The 25630-nt window shown below is 41.3% G+C and overlaps 1 protein-coding gene across 3 annotated transcripts in view; it reads right to left on the bottom strand.

Annotated features, from left to right (window-relative positions):
- SLC4A4 (solute carrier family 4 member 4) overlaps window positions 1–25630 on the bottom strand; it is a 309463-nt gene that overhangs the window by 21175 nt on the left and 262658 nt on the right. For all 3 annotated transcript variants that reach the window (XM_088448350.1, XM_088448352.1, XM_088448351.1), the window contains 7 exons: window positions 21791–21861; window positions 19311–19502; window positions 12571–12684; window positions 11552–11713; window positions 9529–9707; window positions 9045–9117; window positions 4998–5066 (listed from right to left, as the gene is read on the bottom strand). In XM_088448350.1, coding sequence (XP_088304476.1) covers window positions 4998–5066; window positions 9045–9117; window positions 9529–9707; window positions 11552–11713; window positions 12571–12684; window positions 19311–19502; window positions 21791–21861 — 860 coding nt within the window. The remainder of the gene's footprint in view (window positions 1–4997; window positions 5067–9044; window positions 9118–9528; window positions 9708–11551; window positions 11714–12570; window positions 12685–19310; window positions 19503–21790; window positions 21862–25630) is intronic.

Here is a 25630-nt window from a genome sequence, read left to right as displayed (position 1 = left end):
AAAATGGTAAATGCTTCAGTCACAGCCCAGGAACGCTCTATACAGAGTCCGCGTGGCACAATTGCTCCAGTGACCGTGGGACACATTCACTGTGCGACTTTTTAGAGAATTAGATGTACAGTATGCACAGCCACAAAAATCGCTAATTAACGTGAACATCTATTTATCTGTGACTAAAAATCAGCCCCATAATCCCTAAACTTTAATATTACTAAACATCTTTTTGGAGATCTCAAACATGCAGGAGAAAAGTTAAGTATATTTTGATACACTAATAACCGTCCTCTCCTAGACTTACTGTACACATACTATAGTCTAATCATGTGTTGGCGTCTTACTATCCTACTGTATTTGTTTGCATATAAAGCACATAATGGAGACTGCTGTCTGGTTAGGATATAACAGAGGTACTGCTTTTAGAACCCAAAAGACAACAAGGTAGTAATAATAGATGAAAAAGACATCATGTTATAAGAGTGTCACAGATTTCTACTTCAAAACTGAGAGCATGACCTAATCTGTGTGCTAATACTTTATCTTACCAAGCCAAAACATAATTCATTGCTAATGTCTTGTTCTTTCATCTGCAGCTATAAAGCGTCCTATGGCAGATTCAGCTTTGAGGATTAAAAAAAAAATCTACTAGTTGCAAAGAAACATTTTAATTTATCACGATGTAAGATCATAATGTCTTCAAGGAATACAATAAAATTATTTATAACGAAATGATCCCTATGTTTCTAAGTAAAGACTGTTTTGTAACATACAGCTAAACAAGTCGCAAACAGTTCACTTTCTGAGACAGAATGTGGGCAAATGTAACAAATAAGATTCATATATTGCAGCACTGGTTACTATCATTCACACTGTATGTTTGTTGAATGGTGAATGCTAATAATACAGGGCCTGATTCAGCGGACGCTAATGCGATCGCAGATGTGATTTTGCACAGAATGCAGTTGCGAAAATATGTTTAAAGACACCCACTGCTGCTTTCTCTTATCCGTAAAATGTGGCTCTTCTGTGTAAACATCGGTACCGTCAAAATGCATCGCCCAGTCGCGCAGCATGTACAAGTCTGACCAGCTGCAAACACTGCAAGTCTTCTTGCACGCAAAGAGCTTTTATGCTGCACATGCAATCACAGTGGCTAATTTATGCACGCCCATTAAACGGCGTTCAAACGGACAGACATGCCTGTGTTTTTCCGATCAACACCCACCCCCCCCCACCTCGTCACCACCTCTAAACGTTGACAGTCTGTCACTCACTTTGTGATGGATTTCTCTGTGCGTCCATAATCACAATGTGATTGCAGTGTTGTTTATATCTATGCTGATGGCAAACAATCGCTCGATCTGCGTCCGTAATCGCCAATGCGTCTGCTGCTGAATCTGGCCACACAGGTTTTATATTATAAGGTTTTCCACTGAAAGTGTAACGACACAATTACCAGAAAACCATAGTCAACTTCAAGGGGAAGGGAGACGTTTGATACTATAATAACAGCGCATCCGTGATAAATGCCAGGAGGATGAAACCTTTATGACCTGTAAGATGTAATCCATAAAACAGACACACATATACATGTAATTTATATTTTCCTCTTAATGTGAAGTTACAGTATCCAGGCTTAGACTGGGCTGCCGGGGAGCCGGGTAATTCCCCGGTGGGCCAAACTGCTTTAAGGCTCCGCCCCTCTCTACAAGGGGCGGAGCTTAGCGGGCCGCGATGTGGGGGGTTTAGGTCAGGTGCTGGCATGTTTTGAGTGAGCTACTACTTATTTTTGTTGCTATTGCTGTCCTTAAGACAACCTGACCAAAAGATGACAGCCCCGAGAGTCACCATTCTGTTACAGGCTGCCTGTTATACCTAGTGCAGACTGCAGAGTGCAGCCTGTGGATCTCTATGCAGTCGTATCACACATTATGCAATTTGTAATGCCTGGGTCTCCTCTCCTGGTGCATGTGATCCTGATCCCCATCAGCCACGCACAGCTGAGAGTGACAGTCTCAGTTTGCATGTGGGCACCCCGGGGATGCAGGAGACACAGCGCAGCACCTGCTGGGAGGAAATGTCAATCAAATAAGCTGCCAGGAAGGGACAAACTGGAAGGATGAGGAGCCGAACAAGAGAAGTAGAAAATTGCAGGGGGTTCAAGGGGATGGGAGGGTGGGGGAGATCCTTACACTACAGAAATGTGGGCAAACAATTATTTAAGGTGATAATATAAAGATACTGTAGTATTGCTGCTATTGGTGCACAGCAGGGCTGAAATGATGCCACTGTTTTCATGCAACTCTGGCAAGTTTAATGCAGCTGGCTGATTGTTTTTCTGTTGGTACTTCTGAACAGGTTTATGTGTTAGGATAGTTACAGAATACAATGTGCCTTTATGAATGTTATATTTTATATGTTGAAGTACCATATTTGAAAAGCGCTGTTTTACAGGAAAAAAATTGAGCAGAGATTACATGTTATAAATATACCAGCAGCTGTACTTGGCTTTGCCTGAGTTTTCTTTCCCTCCCCCTTTTACGCCATCTCTCTCTTTCAATGCTAGCTCTTCCCCATCACTCGCTCCTTTCCCATTTTGTCTATTTGTTTCCCCCCCTTTTTTTTCCCTGGCTTCATTGTCTCTACATACCCCCTTTCTCTCTTCTGTTGTGCTGCTCCTCTCCCTCTTTGTTGCATCTGCCCCTTGGTCTTCTTCCCCTTCATCTCTTTTTTTAACTTTCTGTCCATCTCAGTACCTCCTCCTCCATGGGACTGCCTTAATCAATTGCCGTGGTGGTCACACTGACATCGGACGGATCACGTTTGCATCTAAAGTGCTTAGTGTGCACCCTGCTATACTGTAATAAATACATGTGTGGATTTGTCTCAGTAACTCCATGCAGGGGCGCCAAGAATGGAGGGGGGGGAACAGATTACCCAAGCCCGGGCCGCCCACGGCACACCACCGTTTGTATTACAAGTTGTTTTTTTGTTTATTCACATTTACTGGCGGCGGACGGAAGTTCGGGGGAGGGAGGGGGGTCGGGAGGTCTCTGTCACCGTACTGTCTGTTTCAATGTGTCACATAGACAGTGTCACTTACTTGCAGGCTGCTGCAACTACGCCGCTGCAGAGCTGATGCTCTCACGAGATTATGACATCATCATCTCGCGAGGCTTCTCTTCACCCAGCAGGTACCACTGCACCAGTTCCAAGCCAGGCTCCGGGCGGCGGGGAGCCGGGTAGGGGATCACAGAAAAGTAAGGCGTGGACCCAGCATCCTGTAGTTTGAGGGTGAGAGACTGGGTGCACTGTGAAGAAAGAGCCCGGGCACGCCACCGTGAGTCTGTCACTGTGTGAGTGACTGACACTGCCCATCAAGTGTTTATTAGATATACCATAAGTATATTATATATGTATATATATATATATACTGTATATATCACATATAATATATCGTATTTATAATAGGTATATCTATCTAAACATTTGTGTAGGGGCGCATAGTAGCGCTTTCTTTTTATTTGTGTTTTTTTAATAAAAAGGTAAAAAAAAAAGACGTGCCTCCCCCCCGGCCGGCTACGCCTTGGCCGCACGCTGAGACTCCCTGCCCGTGGTCTAGCAGGAACACTAATCTGGCTGCTATGCACTGCGGCCAATTACATCTTACCCTGTCTCCCCCTCCAATAGATGGCGGAAATGTCATGCGCTGCATATGGCTGGGGGGGCCCAGGAACTTGCTGTACAGGGGCCCAGGATTTCTCTTGGCAGGCCTGACTCCATGTGCTGCTGGGAATAATACATGGGCGTGGGCAGGGTAGTATGTCCTAGTGGTGGTTGGGCAGAATGAGTTTTTTTATTTTTTAAGCTACTGTACCACAAAGGTAGATTGATAGAGGACCGAGTTTGAGAACCTGTGTATTACACTGATACAGACGCACATTATGTTCAAAAACTAAAGGGGACACATGTGATTACTATTCTACTAGAGGGGTCACATATTATTAGTAGAATAAAAGGGAACAGATTATTATGTCTGTTGTGTCCTTTGTGGGATCGCCACACCCCTCTAGTCGATGACCACATTACCCAGTGGCTGGTCACGCCCCTGCGGGCGACTGCCATTGGATTCCCCTGGTGGGCCCTTCATGCCACAGTCCGACACTGACAGTATCGTTCAAATCTCGTCAGTCTCCAAAGAGACCGTGTGCCTGCCCATAAGGGAAGCACTGTGGTCATGATGCTGGATTATGGGGTCTATTTACTAAGGCTTGGATGGAGACACAGTGGGCCTGATTCTGTAAGAATCGTAACTGCAAAGCTGCTCTCAGGCAGCTTTGCAATTGCGATCCTTTGCAGATATGGTAATGCGGCAGGAGGCATCACGCCACCGGTGTATTACTTAATCGAGCTGCCTTTGTTCAAAGCAAGCATCGGTTAATCTGCGTACCATCGGCCAGCTGTGGTGACTCATAGGGTCCCACAGTTAGAGAAAGAAGCCAGGAAATCTCCGTCACCTGACGGGATCCTGGCCTCTTCCCTCCTCCCCCCCCCCCCCCAACGGCGACGACACACCTCCTTTTTGGGTAATGGAGGCTGTCGCCGCCCCCTCCCCCAAACGGCAGCAGACTGTCAATCACTGAGAGTCTGCTGCCAATTTGCAAGCAGACTTGCAGACCCATTCTGCATATGTGCTGAATCAGGCCCAGTGAACGGAGATCAGCTCCTAACTGCCATGTCACTGGCTGTATTTGAAAGATGACAGTTGGGAGCTGGTTGGCTTGTACTTTATCTATATCCACTTTATCTCCATCCAAGTAAATAAACTCCTTGATAAAATAGACACACATTTACATGTCATTTATATTTTCCTCTTAGTTGGAGTTACAGTATCATTCAAATCTCGCCAGTCTTGTAGTCATGTTTATGCTTGGTAAAAGGTGGCAGTGTCTGTTTAATACAAAGACCTCCCTAGGAAGAGAAAATATTTCATTACATACCTGTACTCCATTGAGGGAAGCCACGCCCATGTACAAGAAGACACCATACAGAACAGGCATTGGGATAAACTAGAAAATAATAAGCAAAAGATCATTTTTAATTCTATATCGTGGAAGACTACCTTAAACGTCTTATGAGATCTGCACAAACGTGAGGACTGGGACCTTGGAATCTTTAATCTTGCAAAATCATAGCACTGAACGATGGCCTCAAACGATTAAGGGCTTGATTCAGGGGGCATGATTCAGAGATGGGCGCTAATGTGATTTAACGCAGATTGAGCGATGGTTTGCCATAGCACATGCGTATAAGCCTTACTGTGCGTGCGCAGTGATTTGGATCCCATCACAGAGTGACTGACAGGTTGTCAGCGTAAGGGGGTGGTAACGGGGATTGGTCAGAAAAACGCAGTCGTGTCTGTCCGTTTAAACGCCATTACATGGGCGTGCATAAATTAGTCACTGCGACTGCATATGCAGCGCTGAGAATCAGAAGAGCTCCCAAGGCTGCGGCAGGTCAGACCTTCCGCAAGGGTAAGATGGCCGCTCATGTGCATCGATGTTCCCGATATTTACGCAGGTACATTATGCGTCATCACACGCATGTGAGAAGGCAGCAGTGGGCGTCTTTATACTCGGGTGATCTTTGCTAATATTAGCATATTTTCGCTGCTGCGTTGTATATGAAATTGCAGCTGCGATCGCATTAGCGTCCATCTCTGAATCAGGCCCAGGGTTGGGGATAGAATAAGAAGGAGCAAGTAACTTTGCGCCTTGGTAAATCCATGCTGCACTGCAGGTGGGGCAGATTTATAACGTGCAGAGTGAGTTAGATTTGGCAGGGAGGTGTCTAAACTGATATCTAAATTGCAGTGTAAAAATAAAGCTGTGCAGTATTTGTGGGCTACATGCAAAATCAGCCAGTATTTACCCCACATACAAAAAAATGTGTGTATTTGCTCCCCTTGCATTGCAACATGGTTTGTCCAGGTACCCAGTAACTTGTTATATCTTAAGCCCCATACACACTGGACAATGTGAGTACTGAGCGATATCGGCAGCGGTGGATGCCCAAAGTGCAGTTGTCCTGAGACTATCAAGCAGCACTATGACACCACAAACCGGAGAGCGGATTGATTTGGTATGAAGAAGTTTAAAATGAATGTCAGTTTCAATTTGTAAAATATTCTTCTTTTTTTTACACAGAATATAATCAGTAAAAAGGTAACAGCCTCTTGGATTGTTTCATTTCTCAAGAGTAGTTAAAAGTGTTATTTATTAGTTTATAAAACAGGCTGAGGCTTATTACACTTAGTAAAGTTGTTGTGCACCTGTGGCTTTTGGGGGAGTAGCTACAGTTATTAGTAACAAGTAATGCTAGGTACCCACTAGATGATGTGTACCTGGACGATATGGTGACCAACAGGCCAACATATCGTATCTGCGGTACACATCAAAACGATGTAATGAAAGACGGAACGATTCCCTCGCTCCATCCTTTATTACCTTGAATGGTGCCGCATGCGATATCGTCAGGTGGGCCATGCAGCACTGCCAACGTCCGTGGGAGCGCGCAGATTGTCCTACAACCTGAGCAATCCGGCTGATATGTCATTCTGATTCAGCCAGAAATTACATATCAGGCCGATATCGCTCCAGTGTATACCCAGCTTAAGATGTGTGCAGAAGAACAATGATAATGGGACAAATATAGAACTTCAAATGTCTTTGAACAAAGTATCACAGTAGCGCACGCAGGTGGAGGTTTCTGAGTACCCAGAAACCCCCTCTGACAGATTCGAGAGCAGGCATCATGCTCTTAAACCCTGCCTCCTCACTGCAAAATGCCACGATTCACTGGTCAATCCGGAGGAGGCGGAGCCAATATGATGCGATTCCATTAGAATCTCATCATTTGGCTCTGCCCCATCCCGACTGACCTGCGAATCGTGACAGTTTCATGATAGTGGGAGGGGCCTAATGACATGATGGTGCCAGCCTGCCAGGTAAGGGTCTGTGTAATGTATATATGTATGTGTGTTTAATGTGTGTGTGTGTGTGTGTGTGTGTGTGTGTGTGTGTGTGTGTGTGTGTGTGTGTGTGTGTGTGTGTGTGTGTGTGTGTGTGTGTGTGTGTGTGTGTGTGTGTGTGTGTGTGTGTGTGTGTGTGTGTGTGTGTGTAAACCCCCCTATAAAAATCCTGTGTTTGCACCTGAGCAAGCTGTAATTTATATGGCATCTTATTAGACTTTACTTCATTCCTTGAGATCACCAACTCCTGGCTGATGCAGAAATTACTTTGCACAATAAATTAATTAAGTTGCTTGCCAAATCCTTGTGACCTTGGCAACAAAGCTGTATGGAACATAAGTGCCAGTAACTTTATTGTTTCGTAATCAAGGATGTTTTGATTAATGTTCAGGATTAAAATAGTACATTTCACATGTTGTGATTGGTGGTAAGAAATACTGCAGTGGAAACATTTTGTGCACCTTTTAGTGCTTCTAACACTGACATTAATTTGGTCCACCACAGGATGGCAGTCACACACTTACATTTCAAGAATCCTGTCTGAAGACTCCAAGTAAATCCTTATGTTTTAAATGTCATTCTTTCTCACACAAATGTCTGCACCCTTTTTTTTTAATTATGAAAATATTTTCCAAGTATGTTCCAGATATTTTCAGGATTTATTTATAAAGAATGCAGAACATTATTCTGTGCAGGCACAAACATAAGAATTATGGAGCGTACACACGGTCAGATAAGCTGTCAGATTTTAACAATAATGATCCTATCGTTAGCATTAAAATCTGACAGCTTCTGTCCCCTGCAAAGGTCTAAAAGATGGTCAATGCGTGGCCACGTATGGCCGTTATCGACCATCGTCCGTAGTCCGTGCAAGCAGGCATACCTGGTCGATATCATTATAGTCGTAGGTGCCAAACATGCATGTGTTGGATGTTCGATAACGATCATCCAACACATGCAGGACAATCAGATAATGATCGTTATCGTTATCTGATCGTCCCGCGGTATGACCGTGTGTACGCATCATAAGACAGACAAGAATAGCAGTTCAAAACATGTACAGATAAAGGTTTTCTCGCTGTGCTCAGAATGGAACACTCACTACATCTCCCAACTCATCTCATTGCACACTCCCTCCAGCACCCTCCATTAGTAACTGACTGGCATCACTAGTATTCTTTAGAGCTTCAGAAAGTAACTAGGTGTCTATGCATTGCTTTTCTGCTTTAGAAGGAACTTGCGGTATCTGATTTATCAATGGAATAAATTAGCCACTGGATGGTGCTATCATATTATTTAAAAAAAATATATATATTTTTGTGAATTCTGTGAATAAAATATTTTTTAAATAATAAAAGCTTTCATATTTTTAAAAAAAATAAATGATAATGCTGTAACAAGTCATAACAAATCGACAAAATGCTGATACTTGATACAGATGTGCCCTCATACACTACTGCTGCAGTCACGCCAGACAGCTCCTCTTGGCGTAGGTAGCTCTGGCTAGTGTCCCTGTACGAAAATAATTTGCTAGATGGTAGTGCAGCTTAAAGTCTTAAAATCAAGTACAGAGTACATTTGCTATTTACATAATTTGGTTAAAGCAGACCAAAACTGCCATTAAAACGAGGGCAATGTTATTAAGAGGGTGGGATATAACTGTATTAATACATATAAATATGAATACAGTTTTGAGTTGGAAATATACCTTGTACAAGAGTTGTGTTACGATGGTGTAACACTTTATGCTAAACTTTAGTTCATATTATTTTAACACAAGGCAAAGCAAAAGAAAGTATAGATAACACTGTCTTCCAGGAAAATTGTTTATTTTAGTTGTCCTTAGATATGGCAAGATCTGCTATATAGATATGACTGTATCTGAGCTTATATATAACTGTATCTGAAGGCAATTAAAACCAAAAGCTGGGAGATAAATTTCACTGAAAGTGGAAATCCGTTTTATTTTTTGTTTTACCAAAACTTTGGAAAACTGCAGATCTATTGCTAAAATTACCTTCAAGATAGGTGCCATAAATACAGAGATGCCGGTCAATAGGAACACCATGACGCCTGTAACTCTTTGTTCTCTGCAATCGATAAAAAGTAAACAGTTTAAGTTCTAAAGTTGCAGCTATTAAAAAGTCATACATTCTTACTTACTAAGGAAAGCAACTTTTGAGTAGCTATTGTATCAAAAATACTTCCTTATAGCATCAAACTGTCATAATATACAGTATGATAGATAGATAGATAGATAGATAGATAGATAGATAGATAGATAGATAGATAGACAGACAGAGAAACAGTCATGAGATACATAAATAGATATGAGATAGATATCTGATAGATGTAATCTGCATCAGGGCAAGTTATCAAGCAGTGGACATCACTGTACATGATATAATATTATTGAGGCACACTTGGCTAATGTTAAAGAAAATAAATGTATATAAAAACTAAATATGCAATGCGTGTCTGGTTATTAAGTTGTCTAGTACCTCACTCCCAAGAACTTAGGTTGCTCTCCAGGAGCAGATGTCTCAGTTTCCATTTTCAAGCTGTCAATGTGGGCAATGGAGATAACAGTGGCAGCCACATACCAAGGAAGAGCCATAAAAGAGCAGACAATCATCAGGATGGCTACCCAAAACAGATCCAAATGATAACCAGCCCCTTTCTGGAGAAAAATACAATGAAAATGTATATTCAATCAAAGTAAAACAGTAATGGCAATATTACACTTCTGATGCCATAAAGACACTGCATGGTGGATCATGTCCTCCTGTGTTGATTATGTAGAGGGTATAATGATCACTCATGTCATGACAAAGGATCTTACAACATGCAACTATGGTTCCATTGAGGAAATACTGCTACATATTGAGACAGATAAGACACAGGAAGCCCGAGAGTTCAGGAAGCAATGGGTAAGATTATACAAAATAATTTGCAGGGAACGGAATGGACATTTTAGTAGCGTGAGAACGACACTTAGTTATGTTTGGTATAATGATACCTTGGTGGTTCTGAAGTCACCTTTATGCTATGTGCTATTTTTGATGGGCTACATTCAGGAACTGGTCTGGAAAGTGATCTGTTACAGAAGTCTACTATGGACCTCACAAGAAGTCATTTCCACGCTGCTGAACCTGGACAATCCTACCACTCTACAATTCTGACACAAGGTCAAGTGTCTCCATTAAAAAGTAATGTCTTATTTAAAAAGTCCATAATATCAATGTTTGAAGATTTTTACAAAACTCATTCAAGTAACATTTTATGGTAATAAAGGATTGTCACTCTTCCCATAGCAGCTTTTTCACCTACGTTAACATAGGTGACATTTGATTTTAAATAAGGTTTTGCATGCAGGATTTAAAACAGTACTAATATTAAGTGCATTTGGCGGTTTTGAAAACTTGACGCTTAGTAAATATAACCAAAGTCACTAGAATTATATGGAGTACTTAGGAGTCATTACCTATTGTTATTGCTGTTATTCAAATCTCTTTGGTCTAAGTGACTAAGGGAAAATACGATCTTTTCAGATTTACTAAAAGGTAAATTGTAAAATACCGAAAGAAGTCTCAAAAAATTAACAGCATCTTTAGCTGGCTTTAAAGAGGCGCTCCGTTCAGCAGGGTATGATCTCATGTTTGCATTTCCTATTTGCTTTTGTACAATAAATATTTATTTTGTACTGAATGACTTTTAAAATATGTAACTTTTTTTTTTACCACTGAAACTTTTGCATTTTTACAACAATTAGCCCTGTTTTTCGCCGATGTTTAATTTCACCCTATCCTATTATTTAAGTCGAAATAATAGGATAGTTCTCCCGAAAACACATAGGACCTATGTGCTCTCGCCATTTAGGTGGTGAAAAAATTGCACTTATCGTGGATTATTTTTCGGGACACATCAGGTCCCAAAAAATATCCAACATAAGTGCCGGTGTCGGTCGGCACTTCGGGGCTAATTGGATAGCCCCATAGTATTCCTATAATGCAATCAGCTGGGATACACTGCTGTGTTTCATGTGACAATTTTAGGCTTATATCTCAGCCGTCATCATGCATCTTTGATTTGGAATCCCCACATAACAAATCTGGAGTGCTGATCTCAATTAACATTAAATGAAGACAATAATATGCAGTTGCCCAGTTTAATTGAAAAAAGCGAAACAATACGCAGTATGGTGCGACTTTCAGAGATTCCCTTAGGAATGCAGAGTAGCAAATTCATATGAGAAACAATATTAGGCTTAGCCAACACAATCTTAAAAGGGAACTTTCCACAAGTTAAGGTAAGGAGGGCAAAACTGAAGATGGAATTGCAAACTACTGGTGAAATCTTCAGTAACACAACACTGCTGCTTGCATGGAAAAAGCTCAGTGTCGAACTACTGTATAAATAAATAAATGGTGTCTGTAGCACAATCTTTAATATTTTAGTGGTTTCTGATAAGGATGTGAAGAAATGTTGTTGAGGAATACAGTAAGTCAATAATGTGAGACTTACCTTAAGCTTGTTTTCCTTCCTGTTGACAATGACACCTGTAATCTGTTGGTCCATGAAGATTAAGATGGTTACAAGAAGAGCAGGAAGAGCTGAAGCTAGGTACACCCACCAGGGGTTTCCTCCAAATGGTGGGACAAACCAGCCTCTGTTAGGACTTGTTGGCTTAAAGGAAGAGAAAGTAATATGATAAATGTGGTGGCCACAACATCCGTGTGAGCTTTCCCTTTACTGATTTGGCATGGTAATCCAAATCCAAAGGCCCTGACACCCCACACCATTTTGTAGCCAGTATCAATCTATTTTATTGCCAATTTACACATATATTAGATACATTAAATCTGCAAAACATACTAGTCTATAATGAAAAATTGAGAACTTAAATATGTGCCTGTTCAGATGTGTCCACATACATCTTACTTCCTTGCGTGTTAAATAGCCCTTCTAGTTGTGCCATGCCATGGCGTGACTCTGTAGCGCCAAGCTTCTTTTAGTGCGACTTTTTACATTAAAATGCATGTTTCAGTGCTACTTTTTACCTTTAAATGTGTCATATTCGCAAAGTGATGCAAATAGGATGCACACGCAGCTTCTGCTGATTAAAGTGATATGCGGCATGCCTATATTCTGTGTGCGACTGCGGGTGTATCTGCATGTGAACTGCTACGCTACAGTGTCAGCGGCTGTGACTCTATAACGTAGCATTTCGCATTCAGATACACCAGCAGTTGCACACAGAATATAGGCATGCCACCTGCCATTTTAATCAGCAGAAGCTGCTTGTGCATCTTATTCAAGTTTGTGAATAAGATGTATTTGAAGATAGTCGTACAAAAAGATGTTTAGCGTCACCAAGTCGCATGGTGCTCACGCATTATGTTTAAAGCGACTTGTAACACACATAGGTAAGATGTATTTGGACACATCTGTATCACATAGTTCTGTGCATCAAAACTAACAACACTTCATGGTAGTTGTGTCTGTTAAACGTTAGTATAATGTACATGTGTTATGTCACTCACCTTAAATTCGCTAGGTACAATCAGCTTTGGTGTATCAACTCCGACGAGTGCGTCAATTCCACAGAAAATCAATATTGACAAGATGATGGCAAAGTCACTAATGAGTTTCCTGGCCTGAAATAGGAAACACACACAAACAAGTACTTTAAGCAGTAATCCTGCATGTGAAAAGAGTATACAGTACATACAACTGCCAAAGGAAACCAAACATTCACATTGTTTGCAGGTTCCCCAAGCTTGTATTATGATTAAACTAAAACTCCAGTGTTATTCAACTGATTAATGGCTGCAAAACTGCAAAGGAAACAAATACATTTCGGCCAGTGGCAACTACAGAGGCAGAGATTGTACAAACCTAAGAATTACATTTGTTGAAATTGTATTTGTGTAAAACATATATCACACACATCCAAAATATGCCAAATACTACATATCAACAACCTATCCAAGATGTTGCACAAGCAAATACAAAACTATGAAGAATGGGCCTGATCCAGATCTGGAAGGTAATGCCCAGTCGCAAGGAAGCAGCTGTGCAATACCATCCAGCAAATGTTACAATACTACAGGTGGGGTCTATAGGAAGCAGAGGCCCCCTGACAGCAATAGCGATCTGAGTGCAGCCTCTGTAGATGCATCGTATAACCATCGCGGCGGCAGCACCGGCCAGTTTGAGTAAGCATCACCCTACTCAGGCTGGCATCCGGTGAGGTCAGAAAATCTGCATCCACCGACGCAGATCCTGGCTTCGGCACTTCCGTAAAACACGGGGGGGGGGGTAGGTGATGCGCCCCCATTTTGCTGACCAGGCGTGTCCCCCCCAGCTTGTCAATCATGCTGCAGCTTGGGGTATCTCTATGCGAGATCGTAAGACCTGTTCAGAATGGGTCCTACGCATGCACAGTTTTCCTATAAACGTAAAACTGCAGAAATCCACAGACTAGCGTCCGAACCTGTATCAGGCCTAATTACATTTTATGATACAATTCTAGATGGAAGATACACAAAAACGTTTGCAATCAAATTGTGCTTTGTTGTAAATCTAGTATTAAGTAATTTGGTACAACCACTAGACTAGGCCGAATTCAATAAGAGGCAAAATGTCGCGGCCGGTGAAATGCATTCACCACTGCAATCTTTTCGCCTCATTCACCTGTTTGGACGAGAATTTTTTCGTACTTTCACAATGCACCTGTTTTGTCCCTATTCAAAATAGGCAAAAACGCATATGTGTGAATGCAGTGAATTGCAGAACTAGCGAAAAGGACAGCTCATTTTGGGGAAATCAGTCTGTACCCCATAAAAAGCCTAACTGACCCTGGAAATCAATATAGAAGTGTATTAATAGCCCTAATAAAAGTATTTAGGGTTCTTAAATGGAGTCAAAGGGCTGTTATATTCATTTTTGCTATTTTTTTGGGGAAAAATATTTGCTGTAGTAAAATTGGGGGTACATTTAAATGGGTACTAGAATATTTTTGGGTCTCTAAAGTGCCTTTTAAAAATCTTAAAAAAAACACCTGCTACAGCCTCATGCACTCCTAAAAACACTTTATGCCCATTTTGAAACACTTTTTACATTTTCACCCCAAAATTACATTACTTTTTTTAGGGGGAATTAAGATTTTTTTTTTAATCTTTTTTTCCCTAATTAGTTAATAGGGGGGGGGGGTCCAAAGGGTTCTGAACCAAGTCCCCACATTTTTAGGCCAAAATAGGGATTACGCACAACTTTTCACCTGCCTCTGGGTGGAGAAGCTTTTACGCCTGTTTCCGCCTATGGAGTTTTCGCACATGCGAAAATGTCCTGGAATTTAATATGGCAATACGCGGGAATGTGGCAAAACATTGCATCGGCGAACTCTTTTCGTCAATCGCGACTTTTCTCCTCTAATTGAATTCGGCCCTAAAAGTGTAATAAAGATATCTGCACAGATTTCTTAAAAATATATTACTACTAATATTATACGTTACACAGAAATGAAGATGCCTACATCTTGACTGACAAACAGTTCTCCCCTTGTGTATAATATCTACAGCAGTTATTTGTTAAATATATATGTTAAACTTATTTTTTCCCCTATAAAATAGCAAAGATCCATTATTTAAGAAGACATACAATACTATAATGGATCTAACAATTTGCTATATTTAATATAGAACATTTCCTTTTCTATCCTATTATTTCAGGACATTTCTTTTGTTGACCATAAAAGAAAAAGTTGAATGTTGGGCAGAGTTTGCTTGACTGAACCCTGATTCACCTGATACTTTAATTAACTGAATACAGGTAAAGTCTGTATGCAGGTTCTGTTTCAGTGGTTCCACAATGCACTGCATGATCACACACATTTCCGCTAGTCAAAATACTTGTATGACTTTCGACATCAAACACAAAGCAGGAAACAGAGCAAATTAAAAAGGCCCAGAATGTTAGAAGAAAGGGGGACGTGACTGTAGGCAGGATATGTAAAATATAGCCTTAGAATAATTTATTTAGCAAAAAAATTATGATCTGGAATTAAGAGATTTAAAGACCCAGTCAATGTGTGTGCTATTAGCATTAATCCTATATCTCTTTGCTTAGGTAAAGGTGATGTCATAGATTTGCCAGTTAAAATAGACTCTTGGAATAATAACACAAATTGGTCACCATTTTATTTGCTATCCAGTATGTGGATCTATGCTTCCTATGTTGTCCAGAGCTTGATGCCAGCTATTATAAACTACAGCTAATAGGAAATTGTACAGCAAGCTGTTTAGTTGCAGTCACATTATCCAATTTTCTCAACTATACTACAGATGTGTCCACTTACATCTATCCTTACATCTATCCTCCCTGCCCTACAAGTCGCGCTACACATAACATGGGAGCACCATGTGACACAGTAGCGCTGAACGCTTTTTCTTGCGGCTTTTTACCTTCAAATGTGTCTTATTCGCACAGCGTACCTATATTGTTTGCGCGACTGCGGGTGTATCTGCATGCGAAATGCTACAGTGTCAGCGGCTGTAACACTGTAACGTAGCGTTTCGTATGCAGATACACCCGAAGTCGCACACAGTACATAGGCATGCCGCATATAATTTTAATCAGCAGAAGCTGCTTGTGCATCCGATTTGTATGGCTGTGCGAAAAAGACGATCCACACTACAGACTCACGCCATGGAATGGAGGGACTAGAAAGGCTTTTTAATGCGCAAGGAGGCTAGATGTACAGTATGAGGACACATCTGTAAGTACCAAAGAGTACAATTAGGGATCAATTAAAATCCAAACAATGTGTCGCCGGACATCACAGTAATGTTCAGCTGTGCACATTTCTGCCTAGTATGGTAGCTCAGCATCCCTAATTTCCCTGCACACCTCTATGAGGTGCAAGGGAAATTAGTGATGTCACTGGACACCATATGCCAATCAGGAAATGCACTAATGCACCCCAGTGCGCATGTGTGAGTTAGCATTGCGATCGCACTGCGATCACTTATGCAGATACAAAGCCATCACAGATAGAGGGACAGGACGTCAGCGTTTGGGGGTGGTGACAGGGGAGTGATTGAAGAAATGTAGGCGTGCCTGTCCGTTTGAACGCGGTTTCCTGGCCGTGCATAAATTAGCCACTGTGACGGCATATGCACCTTGTGTACTCACTGCGTGCGACGACAGTTGCAATTTCTGAGAAAGTTCAGACCTGCTGTAATTCTGCGTGAGGGTCCGATGTTAATCAATGGTACCGATGTATAAGCAGGTCTGCGAGATCTTACGGATGTGAGATAGCATTAGTGGGCATCTCTATGCTGGCTTTGCGATTGCAAACATTAGCATATTTTCGCAGCAGATCTGCGTGTGTAATCGCAGCTGTGAATCAGGCCCGATATTCATATATCTAAAAGCAGTAGGTACTGTACAGATGTGTCCTCATACACTGCTGCTCAAGTCTTGCCAAACAGCTCCTCTCGGTGTGCCAGGTCCTGGGCAACTCGAGCGACAAACTGTGACTGAGAAAACTAAATTGCTAGCTTGCACTGATCAATTTGATGTGCAACATTTGTATATCTGTGTGCGACGGAATCTGTGTATGAGGGGCTCCGATGGAAGCGGCCACAGGTTTTTCTCACCCCAAATTTATTTGTGCTTCATCTGCGGCTTTGGATGTGTTTATAACTAATTCCTGCTTGGTTAAAATCGCAATCCGGGGTCTCTAGTACACTGTGAGCAATGTTTTGTTGCATCTGCGATGCGAATAGGACACAAAATTTAAAGAGAATTATGGAACGATACTCCTCTCGGAACATATCAGTAGCACCGGGCATCTCGCATTACATAGCACATAGTGCTAGGTGTATGAGGACACATCTGTATTATATGGTTTTACTTACAAAATAAATCACATTAATTACTATATTCCTTTTTGTCTGCTTAAAACTTTAACATAAAATATTCTATTTAAATATTACTGCATGCAGAGCGGCAGCAGACTGTCAGTGATTGATAATCTGCTGCCACATGTGGATGGTGAGGGGGCGGTGACAGCCTCTATTTCCCAAAACGGAGGCGTGTCACTGCCGTTGGGGTGGAGGGAAGAGGCCAGGATCTCCGTCGGCTGACAGAGATTTCCTGGCCTCTTTGGCCCTCATTCAGAGCCACTCGCTATTTGCGGTCGTTCGTTCTAAAACAAGGGGTGGCTATTCAAATGAACCGTTCGCTGTTTGCGGTCTGTTCACGCCTCTATGTCTGAACGAGCGAACAAAACTTGCGTTCGTTTTTTGGAAAAATACGCCCCCTGGCCGCTCGCATCCTACGTCATGTCCGCTATTTATTAGATTAATCGATTCTTGGGGTTGGTGTTTGCTACCACAATTTTGCGAGCAGTTCTGACTATAAAATAACCCAGTGACGTGGTCAATGACGCTGCTGTTTTAAATATGCACACCCATAAAACGCCCATTTTGACCTTTAAGCACGCCTGCGTTCTGATTTCCACTCCCCATTTTCAAGCACCTTCCCCTGTTACCACCCACATACGCCTCTTTCTGTCACTCAAAATAGCAGGCATTCGCTATTTTGCGAGCACATGAATTTCGGCCGCACTGACTGGTTAGCGCATGCGTATAACGATCCGTACGCATGCGCAGTTGGGCTAACATCGCTCGGAACGAACGAGCGGCCGCTTACGAGCGGCTCTGAATCAGGCCCTTTGTTGTATCTGCTGCGGCCGGCTTGCATGACCCCATGTGTCACTTAGCCAGCCGATGTTATCACAGATTATCCGACGTGGATAAGTACAGAATGAAGGAGACATGACGCCTCCCGCTGCATTACCCTAATAACAAGGACGGAATTGCAAAGCTGCTAGCAATTCCTTCCTGTGCTGTATCAGACCCCAAGTCCTGACAATTTTTCCGAAAGATAGGGATTAAAGGAAAAATCAAAACCCTGCACCCAATTGGATACCAAAAACCTGCACTCTAATTGGATATGCCCCAAAGCATTTAAGAATGGTATGTCAATTCAAACAATTTTACTCATGAACTGGCTTTAAAGGAGCCGTTAAAACATTCTCCGTAAATATGAAAACATTTGTACAATTTTTATAAATGTCCTCCATGCAAGCACTTCCAATTGAGCTATGACTGCAGAAAGGTATTTGGATTTGCATGTGTTAATGTTTAGGAGAGGCGCGTGAAGTGAAGCCAGGTGATGCAGGCAATTACATTCCAGCACACCTCAACATTATAAATATCTACCTACTGTCTGCTTACAGAGCAGGCAGCCAGTCTGTGGTATTACTGAATATTCATGCCAAGGCAGTCTAGCAGTTCTACTAGATCAAATCTAGCTACAGTTAGTCTGTGGCTACAATTGTCTTAATTTCTGTATAACCAGTAACATATCCTAATCTCTAAACCTATGCATTGATATTAAAGCCACACTTATTTCCAGGATGTGCAAATCTATATTCTGATTATATAGGGCAGCACAGACAGTGTAATGGTTAGCGTTACTGCCTCACAGCACTGAGGTCGTGGGTTCGATTCCCACCACAGCCCTAGCTGTGTGGAGTTTGTATATTCTCCCTGTGCTTGCGTGGGTTTCCTCCGGGTACTCCGGTTCCCTCCCACACTCCAAAAATATACTGGTAGGTTAATTGGCTCAAAAAAAAACCCATAAAAATTGATTTAACCCATGTGTGTGTGTGCATGTGATAGGGAATATAGATTGTAAGCTCCACTGGGGCAGGGACTGATGTGAATGGCCAACTATTCTCTGTAAAGCGCTGCGGAATATGTGTGCGCTATATAAATAAGTAAATAATAAATAATTATCTCTTTGTTATCTCTCCTTTATATTTTGTTGGTTACTGGTATTTTTGCTTTATTAAATATTTCCAATAATCATTATCATTTAAGCTGCATTTTAAACTACTGTATATTGTAACATTCCAGGTTGGTTCACTAGTTTATCTGGGGGGGGCACTGATTTTTTATGTGGTGAACTGCCTGAAGCATTAGTGATGTCATCAGTTCCTTGTGAATGGATAAACATAAACCAGCTTAATCTACCGAGTGTGTCAGTCACTATTTAAGGGTCACAAATAATATAATTCACTATTTACATCAATAAATAACTGATTAGTAACTGGTTCCCTGCCAAGTAAGGATACTCAGTGAGCAATCGCACTTTACACATTTCCTTCTGTAAGTTTTTCCTTTCTGTACCCTTGTAGTTAGATACTTACTGTTGTTGGGAAATACCGGCTGGTTTTAAATTTTTTCAGAGCCATTGAGCATGCGTATGTGCCGAAGAAAAGGATAAAGGACATTAGCGTGATATCAGGAACATAGTCACAATTGTTGCCATGCACTTGGCCACCATATTTGAGACATTGTTTCTTGGTTAGACTTTCCCAAACAATAGAGTGGTTGTGATGCTGCAAGGAAAAGACAGGATATATTGGACTTTTCTGTATACAGTTACTAATTACAGAGCATCTGCAACATACACATAACTGTATATTAAACACTTTCTGAACAATCTTACATTTCCTGTATATTACAGATATAATAATCTTAGTACATACAGTACATTTTATTGGCAGAATTTATAGGTGTTTATATAGGTGGCAGAATCTACATGCGCGGGTCTCCAGGAGAATGGTGACTGAGCCGTTTTCCATGGGAAAGAGGCACTGCACATGCACGAGTCATTGGGAAAATGTCCACCGCCATTTTCCCATTTTCCCTGGCATCTCAGGGGAGACCCACCAGAGTGCTCTCCTCCAACACTTTGCACATGTCAGCATAAGGTGGGACTTCATCTCAACAGCTACTGTATAAGAACAACAGAAAGCATTTTGTAAGCAGTGTGTTGCCGGAAATATTTTTTGGCATAGTAGATTTATTGTGGGTGGAGTTAGGGGTGAGGGGTTTTATATATCCTGCATGTCAATATCTAGACCTATTTTGCTTCAAGAAATTGCCACCCTCTCTCCCATTGTAGTTTGGTGGCTATATTTTAGTTGGGTGGAAAGAGAGGCAACAATGGCCATCTTGAAGTCATTCTTGAAGTGCTCTCCCCACAAATACATGGGTTAGGGTGAAATCTTCCCTACTGAGGTCAGTGGCATCATCCAGCCATGGTGAGCCTTTTAGTGTTATTAGGAGGGGAATTTGTTGTCATGTGATGGGCTGGCAGTTGGCCGCCATCTAAGCCTGTTGGATTTGGACAGGTGGTAATACTGCCATCATACTTTCTTAGCCACCATACCATTCTCAACAGCAGATAACTTAATAAGTAATTAACTTAATAAGTAATTAAATAAAACTGACACTTTTCACACCATTACATGTCTCTTGTGTCATTATTTCAGATAAGTTTGGGTTTGATTTAACTGCATGGCGAGTTGGCTTACATCAGCCCATATATTGGGCTGATGTAAGCCCCAATTAAAACATACTGTGACCAGCGGTGTATCATAAGGGGGGAGGGCCCGCACTACTGAGTAAATCCTATGAGACTCTGCGAAAGGGTGTGAGCTCTGATTGGAGGAGCTCATCACATGCTCCTCTGACCCGTAGAGTCAGAGATCAGCAGCAGCGCAGCCTCATGGGAGAGATTCATTGTGAGACTGTTACTGTTCTGACTGAGGCTGTGGCTTCTTGTGAGTGCAGTGCAGTGGCAGTCACCCTGAGCGCAAGGTCAGATTTGTCAGATGTGTCAGATCAATGATTGAACGATATGAACGATTTGAACTACGAACGATTTTTTACTTCATTAAAATGAATGGAATCGTCCAAATCTGACAGCAAACACATCAGATGTCAGATATCGTTATCTGACAAGCGGGAACGCGCATCGTTCATCTGACAAACATGTCAGATATGTCAGATTTCCCTTCTGATATGAACCATTGAACGATTTTTAAAATCGTTATCGCTCAGATCTGAAGAAAATCTGACCCTGTGTATGCACCATTAGACGTGACTTCGCCAAAAAAGGGGTGTGGTTGTATCACAGGGGCTTGAGGCAAGTCACGGACCTGGCCCTGCAGCACGCCCCTGTCTTTCAGTAATCTGGGCCAGGCATTTGCCAGAGGTGCTAGATGGCCAGTCCGGCCCTGGTACAGTGTATACAAATACTGTACAGTTCTCTGTTCATTTGACCACTGATCCCAATAACAAGTGTGTCCATAATCCTCTGTCTCCACCTGTCAGAGACATTTATTATCCCCCTTTGAAAGCTGCCCATATGTAGACATGATGTTGTAAAAGTGTTTAAACTAAAACTTTCATTTTTATTTTCTATGGGAAAAAATGACAACTATTTGAGAATCAGACAGAGAGTCTGATTTAGAGGTGGGTACAGAAGCGCACGAAGCAGCACATGCTGCTACATACTCTGCGACTTTATGCAAATGCTGCTACATACTCTGCGACTTTATGCAAATGCTGCTACATACTCTGCAACTTTATGCAAATGCTGCTACATACTCTGCAACTTTATGCAAATGCTGCGTGATGCCTCCTGCTGCATTACCATAATTGCAAGGATCGCAATTGCAAAGCTGCCTATGTGCATACATCATATACTGTATCTATAGCCTGCGTGCAGCTTTGCAATTGCAATCCTTGCTGAATCAGGCCCAATGTGCAAAGTCCTAATTTCCTGTGTGTTTGCTGCATATCTTTGTAGTAGGGGCATTTCCTAGAAAGTACTCACCGGATCCTCTGTGGTCATATTTAAGTAGTCCAGTGGGAATGCTGTGGACTCATTGAAGAGCGAACTGTTAACTGCAACACAATGAATACTTCATATTAACACAGCATAATTACCACAAGATATAAGTTACCAATTTTTTGTCCTATGTCTACCTTTAATTTTTATTTTAACCAAGTCCATTCTACATTTTGGGGCTGATTCTGAGTTGGGAGCAAAACAAAAAAAAGGAACTGCACCAGGACCATGTTGCAATGCAATGGGTGCACATTTATTGTTCTTGCATGCAGGGTAAATACTGTCTGCTTTTGAATGTAGCCCACAATTGCTGGACAGCTTCATTTTTACACTGCAATATAGGTTTGAGCAAGGACACACCCCTCTCAGATCTAAATTTCTCTGCACCTGTTCATTAGCAAAACCGTGTTACACTGCAGGTGGGGGACAAAGTGTAAAGTTACTTGCTTCTTTTGCTCTGCTCCCATCTCAGAACAAGTCCCTCTACCTGCATATCACATTTTAAAAAGTGTACATGATTGGTAACTAACTTAATACATTTTTGTTTAGTGTTGTGGATATTAGTAAAAGGATCCCCCAAACCATAATGACCTTTGGACCAATAAAAGTGTCTCCGAGTATTCCTTCCAACACATGGGGCCAAATGTAATAGGGTGAGAGTTTAGAAAATGTGAGAGTTTAGCAGTAAACTCTCACACTAATACATTGGTCGAGTTTTATCTTCAAAATAGGAAAACATCTGGATGAGGGTTTAAATCGTGAGAGTTTTTTGAGTCTAAGGGGCATATGTATCAAAGCTTGATGTGAGATAAAATTGTGAGATATTATATATATCACCAACCATTCAGCTTCTAACTTACATTTTGGAGGCTGTGTTTAAGAAATGATAGTTTGGAGCCGACTGGTTGGTGATATATATTTCACAATTGTGTCTCACATTAAGCTTTGATACATATGCCCTTATAAACATGGGAGTTGTCATCTTCTCGGGCTCTATTACATTGGCCGAGCTTAAAAAGTGTGAGAGTTTACTGCTAAACTCTCACATTTTCTAAACTCTCACCCTATTACATGTGGCCCATGATCTTTAATAACTGCCTGTTGTCAAGGAGATTTCTGAACATACACCACAGCAAAAATATTTGTTACATCTGCTCATACTGAATAATTATTACCGTGTCTGTCCAATAGCCAGAACATAAATATTCTGTAATATAGTAAGTACACAGCAAATACACAGAGTAGAAAATGTGGAATGTGGAATAGAATACATTACTCACTTCTGGAGAGTGAACAGGTGTGAGAATGATCAATAGTGTGACATTGTCAGGAACTACAGTGATTTTCCACTATGTCACATTATATGTAGCAGACAATAAAGGTACAGTATTCAGTCTCAATGCTGGTTGTCTGTTCTGACTAGTGGTACTGTGCTATTTTACAGATTTGCCTTTGCTGACACTATTTACTTACATAGACATTTTAAACAAATAATTATGCAGGTGGGTGCTCTAGGAACAGTACTTATTCCTCCAAATGATACATTACTCATTAGTTTCTGCTACCGTAACTAACGATTGTTTTATAATTATTAACATTAGTGTACACACCAGGTAACTTACGTGCAGGCCAAAGCCTGAACAAGGATGTAAAAACAGTATTTTGGCTGTACTTTTGGGACCAATTAAATATTTTTCCTACTTGGTAGTTATTTATATTTTCTAAAAGAGTTATTTAATTGTTGGGGATTATTTTACCTAGTTTGGGCTACCCTAATTGAATTTTATTCCAAGGGAATACAGATCTCATCCAAGTCAAGGTAAACATTGGTCAGTTACCCCCTCCCCCGGCTTTTGCGCTCTATATGTAACATATAGCACGTAGCACTATATGTAGCACATGGCTGTTATGGAGGTATCACCACAACACCTTATTGCAAAATAGTTTGGGCAATATCATGCAAAGCAGCCTACAAGATGAAAGTTTTTATCTATCTAGTCGTATAAATATGCTGGCACTATATAAATAACTGTTAATAAATAAAATATATTGATCACACTGCGTGTTGGTTCAAACTTCAAACTAATTGTCAGTGATCTCATCCTTACTGCGTATCCCCCCAAATGGGTACATTCAAACTACAGTCACAAAGATGTTATGAGGGTGCAAAGACGACCAGAAAAATGTATTTGCTGCCACAAAAACTATTTGTTCTCCTGGATATGCAATTGATATTTTTAATTGTGTATAGAAATGTCCTCATATACCTTGACTCAATACGTCATGTGGCGCAAGACGCCTAGCGTGAGTGGGCCGCCAGGTCCTGCCCTACTCTGCTTGGGCCGGGCATATTTTTCACCCGAAAATGAGTCCTACTGTAGTTGCAATGTGACTAAGGCGCATTTACATTTCCAAACTCATCTCCCTCCAGCACCCTCCAATAGTGACTGACTGACTGACATCACTCCTCTGAACGCTTCAGAAAGTAACTATGAAAACAGGTGTCTATGCATTGCTATTGCTGCATTTTTAGGAACTTGTGCGGCGGAATAAATCAGCCACTGGATGGGGCTAACTGATTAGTATCATTTAAAAAAAAAAAAAAAAAAAACTTTTTTTGTGAATTAAAAGTTTTTTGAAATTAGTGTTAATATATATTTTTTTAAATAAATGATAAAGCTGTAACAAGTTAATAAATGCTGATACTTGATACAGATGTGTCCTCATACACTATTGCTGCAGTCATGCCAAATAGCCCTTCTCGGCGCGCCAGGTCCCATGCGACTCTGCTAGCGCCAAGCGTCTTTTTCGCCCTAAAATTACATCTTAGTCGCAACTAAGACACACCAGGAGACTGCAATGATTAATTCGATATGCAACACTTGTATATCTGTGTGCGATTGATATACAAGTGCGACAACGGACCTTGGCGTGGAACAATCCACGTCCCCTGCATTGTATACAGACTGAGACTCATCTGCACACAGATATGCAAGTGTCGCATACCAAATTAATCAGCACAGTCTCCTGCTGCATCGTAGTTGCATCGCTTTGTGACTAAGACACATTTACAGACAAAAAAGATGCAAAAAAAAAGGCTCGGCGCAGTGTATGAGGACAAATCTGTATCTTATTTAAGCAAAACACTGTTATGGCCAACGGGAACCAATAGTTTTATAACTGATAATGTGGTTTGTGACTGCAAAGTGTTCTCACACTTGATAAATGTAAACTGTGCTTTGCTACAAGTGGTGGGAACATCGGAGTGTGGTTTTCAGTCTTCAGGATAATGAAACATAGTGCGTAAGTTATGCCGTCATGTCCACAGGAAATGCTAATTATTTGCTATTCTAGAAAATCATATCAAACAATCTTTGGGCAGTGGAAACATGTTCAGTTTCCTGTATACAAGCAAGTAAACATACATCTACACGAGGAACATTTTCCATTACAAAGAATGTTCATCATATTCTCTGACAATGTCTCCCATCTCATGGTTAAAGACTGCGATGGGTATATTGGTGTGCTAGCTGTGTAAGCAGTGGATTGGGGTGGGCCAGGCTCCACCATCATGTGATTCTTTAGATAATATCTGCTATTTCTATTTTGGCCGTGACATGGAACTAATGTCTGCGCAAATTAAATTTATGTTCCAGTTCAAAAGTAATTTATTGCACAGAAGCTGGCATCATAATGTCTTTATTTTTGGAAGTATATAAGCACATATGTCCACTGTTTAAACTAGGGATGTGCAGGCTCGGATAGGTTCGAGTTTGCACGCCGAGTTCGGATTTTTCCCTCCAAAAAAACGGAACTCAGAAAGAG

Source organism: Taudactylus pleione, unplaced genomic scaffold (genome assembly GCF_031769625.1).
Source record: "Taudactylus pleione unplaced genomic scaffold, aTauple2 ptg000454l, whole genome shotgun sequence".
NCBI classification, from domain to species: Eukaryota; Metazoa; Chordata; class Amphibia; order Anura; family Myobatrachidae; genus Taudactylus; species Taudactylus pleione.
Note: the sequence above shows the minus strand (reverse complement) of the source record. Positions and strands in the feature narration are given on the sequence as shown.